The sequence below is a fragment of the Mobula birostris genome, chromosome 1 (assembly GCF_030028105.1).
Source record: "Mobula birostris isolate sMobBir1 chromosome 1, sMobBir1.hap1, whole genome shotgun sequence".
NCBI lineage: Eukaryota > Metazoa > Chordata > Chondrichthyes > Myliobatiformes > Myliobatidae > Mobula > Mobula birostris.
The window spans coordinates 249,844,936-249,850,935 of record NC_092370.1 but is presented as its reverse complement, the minus strand read 5'-3'; the positions used below and the strand labels follow the sequence as shown (position 1 = coordinate 249,850,935).

Below are 6,000 nucleotides of genomic sequence, written 5' to 3'. Positions count from 1 at the left end.
GTTGACTTAACGAGAGTCATTAAGCCTTGTGCTTTCTGCTTAATCTAGTTAATAGGAGTGGCATGGGTTTTCTGCTTTCGTTGGCTATGCTTCCTTATGTTTATGATTCGTCTGGTCATGCCATCAAGACCCTGTTGGTATTCTCATGTATAACCTCTTGGGAGCCTGTCCTTCCTCTGCCCCTGGGGTCAGTCAGTGCCAGCACTTGCTGTGACAGAAGGACTCCACCATTAGCAGACTCAGCGGATGTACACCACAGGTGGCTGGAGACGAGTATGCCTCCTTTACTCAGTTCATGTCCCGAGTGCCTGGAGTCTATGTTCCCAGTGTTCACTCTGAGCTTCTCCAGTCTACATTCAATGTTTTTTTCTGAGGTCCCCTGGGTCGACAATGTTCATTTGGTCTCCTGTGGTATTCAATGTTTCCGAGCTAAGTGCAAACTCCCAAGTTATAAGACCATAAGACCAAAAGATATAGGAGCAGAATTAGGCCATTTGGCCCATTGAGTCTGCTCCACCGTTTCACCATGGCTGATCCAAATTTCCTCTCACCCCAGTCTCCTGCCTTATCCCCATATCCATTCATACCCTGACCAATCAAGAATCTATCAATCTCTGCTTAAATATACAGAAAGACTTGGCCTGCACAGCTGCCCGTGCAAAGAATCCCACATTCACCACTTTCTGGCTAAAGAAATTCCTCTTCATTTTCACCCCTCTATTCTGAGGTTGTGTTTTCTGGTCTTAGACTCCTCTGCCATAGGAAACATCCTCTCCATATCCACTCTATCAAGGCCTTTCACCATTTGATAGGTTTTACTGAGGTCACCCCTCACTCTTCCTAATTCTAATGAATAGAGACCCAAAGCCATCAAATGCTGTTCATAGCACAAGCCACTCAATCCTGGAATCATTTTCATGAAACTCCTTTGAACTCTCTACAGTTTCAGCACATCCTTTCTAAGATAAGACAACCAAAACTGCTCACAATACTCCTAGTGAGGCCTCACCACTGTTTTATAAAGTCTCAACATTACATCCTTGCTTTTGTACTCTAGTCCTCTTGAAATGAATTTGCCTTCCTCACCACTGACTCAACCTATAAGTTCAAAGGTTCAAAGGTTCAATTTGATGTCGGAGAAATGCATACAATATACATCCTGAAATGCCTTTTCATCAGGGAATCCTGCACAAGGACTCCCAAGTCCCTTTGTGCCTCAGTTTTTTGTATTTTTCTCCATTTAAAAAATAGTCAACCCTTTTATTTCTTCTACCGAAGTGCATGACCGTACACATCCTGACACTATTTTCCATCTGTCATTTATTTTCCCATTCTCCTAATCTGTCTACTTCCTCCTGCAGCCTCTCTACTTCCTCAAAACTACCTGCCCATCCACCTATCTTTATATCGTCTGAAAACTTTGCAACAAAGTCATCCATTTCATCATCCAAATCATTTGCATAGAACGTAAAAATAATCGCTCTCACCATTATTCCCATCCATAGATGCTGCTTGACCTGCTGAGCTCCTCTAGCACATTATGTGTATTGCTTTTGATTTCCAGCATCTGCAGTACCTCTTGTGTCTTTAACTTATTGTGTCTTTTTTTTGTGCTGTATTGGATCCTGAGTAACAATTATTTAATTCTCCTTTACACTTGTGTACTGGAAATGCAATTAAACAATATTGAATCCTGTATTTTGAACTTTAATGTAAATTACTTAACCGACCTTACACTCGGCTTTGTACAATGCATGACAAGCTCGTCCACACTCGATGTGCTAGGCTTATTTGAGAAGAGTAGTTTATCTGGTTATCCTCTGAACTTTTTGAACATTAGTGGAAGTAACACCATTGTTTACAATTTATGGATGTTGCATGTTTAGGGGATCGGTGGAGTTGGCATATTTTAAACAGTGGGATTTATCACTCTTCCTGCAAAAAGGACATTCTTTGTGTTGTGATCGGCAATTAATAGCAAGAATGGCCTGTTGAATTTAAGCAGAGGAGCCCTTGACATTGGCATTAAACCAACTGTGGTCATTACAGAAGCTTCTGTGCCTTTTTCATCGATGTTGAGCACGGCCTCGTGAACCACCTACAGGAGCAGAGAAAGCAAGAAATCTGATTAATGAAGTTAACGTTCCTCTCAGCTGCTCAAATGGGCTTCAGAAACAGGCTTAATATTGGTTGTTTTGCTGCAGCAGTGTAATGTATAATAAAATAACTCTAAATTATGATGAGAAATATATATAAATTAATGTAAATAAGTAGTGTCAGGCCTCCACATACAAGCTCCTTCCAGTCTCCATCCAGCTAATAGGAGTCACTTGCCACTCATTTCCAATTCATCACCTTATTATTCCTTTCCACGGCCTGAGGCAACCTCGCCATGTCTTTAGCATTTCGTCTATATTTTACGAAGCCAAGTTGCAAGCTTGATGCTCAACCCAGCACGGACAGAGGCCATGCAAGGATCCGTCCAGATTCGAACTAGGACCACTCGCCTCGAAGTCCAGTGCTGATGCCATTACGTCACCGGCCAGCAAAGTCATCACCTGCAACTTATTTAAACCCAGCTGCCCCTCACAATCCTTGGTCACTCATGCGAGCCAGCCAGCCAGCGTCAACCAGTTGCTCATAATGTTCAGTTACCTCATTGCCTGTGTGCTTAGTATCTGTTCTCTCTCTTGTTTTCTGGCACTCATGGCTTGTTTTGCAGCTGGTTATTAAAGTGATTGCTCGCCACTAAATTGTCTCCAATAGTTTGCTTTTGGGTCAAGCCTTCTCTATATTTCCTGACAAGTAGTGCAGAAGGAGAGCAAAAAGACCTAGCTGTTTTACATTCATGCTAACCCTGAGCATCTCATTGTCATAGTCATAGTCATACTTTATTGATCCTGGGGGAAATTGGTTTTCGTTACATTTGCACCATAAATAATAACTAGTAATAGAACCATAAATAGTTAAATAGTATGATGTAAATTATACCAGTAAATTACGAAATAAGTCCAGGACCAGCCTATTGGCTCAGGGTGTCTGACCCTCCAAGGGAGGAGTTGTAAAGTTTGATGGACACAGGCAGGAATGACTTCCTATGATGCTCTGTGTTGCATCTCGGTGGAATGAGTCTCTGGCTGAATGTACTCCTGTGCCCAACCAGCACATTATGTAGTGCATGGGAGACATTGACCAAGATGGCATGCAACTTAGACAGCATCCTCTTTTCAGACACCACCGTCAGACAGTCCAGTTCCATCCCCACAACATCACTGGCCTTACGGATGAGTTTGTTGATTCTGTTGGCGTTCATCCAGCAATATACAAACAAGCAATAAATATTGAAGCAATAAACAGTTTTCTCAAAGAGTTCAGTGGGACAGGCAGCATCTGTGGAGGGAAAGGGATGGTCGGCGTTTTGGGTCAAGATCTTGTATCGCGACTGTGACGGGATCCTGAATTATCCCTGTGAACTGTGCTTTTAAAAGAGAAAGAGAGAGAGAGGTGTCCAACACAGACACCTTGTTATTAAGAGACAGAGAGGTGAAGACTGCTTAGAGAGGCTGTTATGGTTTCTCTGCAGCATATTTACACTTCTGCCAGGACACTGGCAGCTTCTAAGTTCTTACAGAGAGAGAAGGGAGGAGCTACTTGATGGACAGTTGGTGTTTAGCACAACAGTATTTAAACCAGCGTAATTGCTTGTTTCACAGGACACAGGACACGCAGACGGACAAGGGTGTGGTGAAGTTACCACTATCCTGTTCAAGTGCCCATGAGTGTGGGACTGAGGATCGATTACGAGGTATCAGTCTGTGTTTGCGACCTTGTGGAGTCTACCAGAGCGTCTAACCCTTGCCTGAGTTGGTAGACTATCACTTGAAGACGGTGCTCTTAAGTTGGTCAAGTTTGGCTAACTTGGAAGTTTCGGAGGACAACGGAAGAATCAACGGCATCGACTTACTTGAACAAAAACAACACCTCTCCCTCTTCATCACTACTCAACTCAATACCACTAACTGAACTGAACTTTACTCGTAACTGTATCCATTTACCCCTAGACTTGAAGAAGCTTGGTTTTCATATATTTCCACACTTATATAATCATTGCTAACCTGTTTGAAATATCTGCATTTATATTACTGTATTGCGTAGTTACTAATAAATACCATTAGTTAATAGCAATACTGGACTCCAAAGTGTTTTCTATTTCTGCTGGTTCTTTAACCCGTCACGGGGTATGTGACAGGACAAACTGTCAGAAATACTCAGCAGGTCAGGCCACGTCCTCGATAAGGGGAACATCTGAAGACTCTTCACACTGCTCCAGTTCTCACCATGTGGCCTGACTTGCATTTTCTGTATTCATTCTGGCCACGGAGTTGCACTCTCCAGCAACCTGCTGATCTTAACCCTAGCGTAATCATAGGACAGTTTATAGTAACCAATTAACCTATTAACTGGGACGTTTAGAGCAACTGGGCAAGGTTTAAACGAATATGTCAGGGGGATCGGAACCAGTATGATAGAGCTGAGGATGAGCCAGGAGGTTTACAAGTAGATGATGGATGTAACAAGAATGTAAGGAAGGACAAGCCAATCATTAGGAACAAATGCAGACAGAGCAAAGAGTTAAATTGTACCACAGAGGCAAAATCCAAAAGGGTGAAGAATGCAGGGCTGAAGGTTCTGCATTTAAATGCGCGTAGCATTCGGGAAAAGGTGGATGAACTGGTGGTGCAATTAGAGATTGGTCAGTATGACGTTGTGGGCATCACTGAGTCACGGCTGAAAGAAGGCTATAGATGGGAGCTTAACATCGAAGGATATACTTTGTATTGAAAGGACAGAAAGGAAGGCATAGGCGGCAGTGTGGCTATGTTGGTAAGAGATGGAATTTCATCTTTAGAAAGAGGTGACATAGACCATAACACCATAACCCATTGGAGCAGGATTAATCCATTCAGCCTATTGAATCTGCACCGCCATTCCGCCATGGCTGATGACTGAACCTTCTCAACCCTATACATCTGGCCTTCTCTCCATATCCCTGGATGTCCTGCATTTGGGAAGATGAGACTGCTTAACAAGATAAAATCCTATGAAATTACAGGAAAGATACCGGCATAGATAGTGGAATGGCTGACCGGCAGGAGGCAGTGAGTGGGAATAAAGGGGGCCTTTTCTGGTTGGCTGCTGGTGACTAGTTGTGTTCCTCAGGGGTCAGTATTGGGACCCCAACTTTTCACATTGTTTGTCATTGCTTTGGAAAATGTAATTGATATTTTGGGGCAAGGTTTGCGGATGATATGAAGATAGGGGGAGGAGTAGGTAGTGCTGAGGAAGCAATGTGATTGTGACAGGACTTAGACAAATTGGAAGAATGGGCAATAATGTGGCAGATGAAACACAGTGTTGGGAAATGTATGATATTGCAATTTGATGAAAGGAACAATGTGCGGACTATTATCTAAATAGGGAGAAGGTTTAAGCATCAGAGGTGCAGAGGGACTTGAGAGTCCTTGTGCAAGACTCCAAGAAGGTTAATTTACAGGTGGAGTCTGTGGTGAAGAAGGCAAGTGTGAGGGGAATAGAATGGAAGAAAGGAGATAATGCTGAAGCTTTATAAAACGTGGGAATCAAATTAAAGAGGCTAGGCGTGAGGAGGTTAGTTCACTACAGGGGGATGGGAACCAGTGCAGAGAGGCAGAGGGGTGTAAAGTGAGAGTAGAAACAAAAAGTAGTAAGGAGAAAAGTAAAAGTGGCAGGCCGACAAATCCAGGGCAAGCATTAAAAAGGGCCACTTTTCAGCATAATTGTATAAGGGCTAAGAGAGTTGTAAAAGAGCGCCTGAAGGCTTTGTGTGTCAATGCAAGGAGCATTCGTAATAAGGTGGATGAATTGAAAGTGCAGATTGATATTAATGATTATGATATAGTTGGGATCACAGAGACATGGCTCCAGGGTGACCAGGGATGGGAGCTCAACGTTCAGGGATAT

The 6,000-nt window shown here is 43.0% G+C and overlaps 1 protein-coding gene across 1 annotated transcript in view; it reads right to left on the bottom strand.

Moving 5' to 3' along the window:
• Positions 1–1,694: 1,694 nt before the first annotated feature.
• The window catches only part of LOC140206221 (alpha-1-antitrypsin-like), a 45,073-nt gene continuing 40,767 nt past the window's right edge, over positions 1,695–6,000 (bottom strand). Inside the window, exon 5 of the mRNA XM_072274546.1 lies at positions 1,695–2,098. Coding sequence (XP_072130647.1) covers positions 1,910–2,098 — 189 coding nt within the window. The 3' untranslated portion in view covers positions 1,695–1,909. The remainder of the gene's footprint in view (positions 2,099–6,000) is intronic.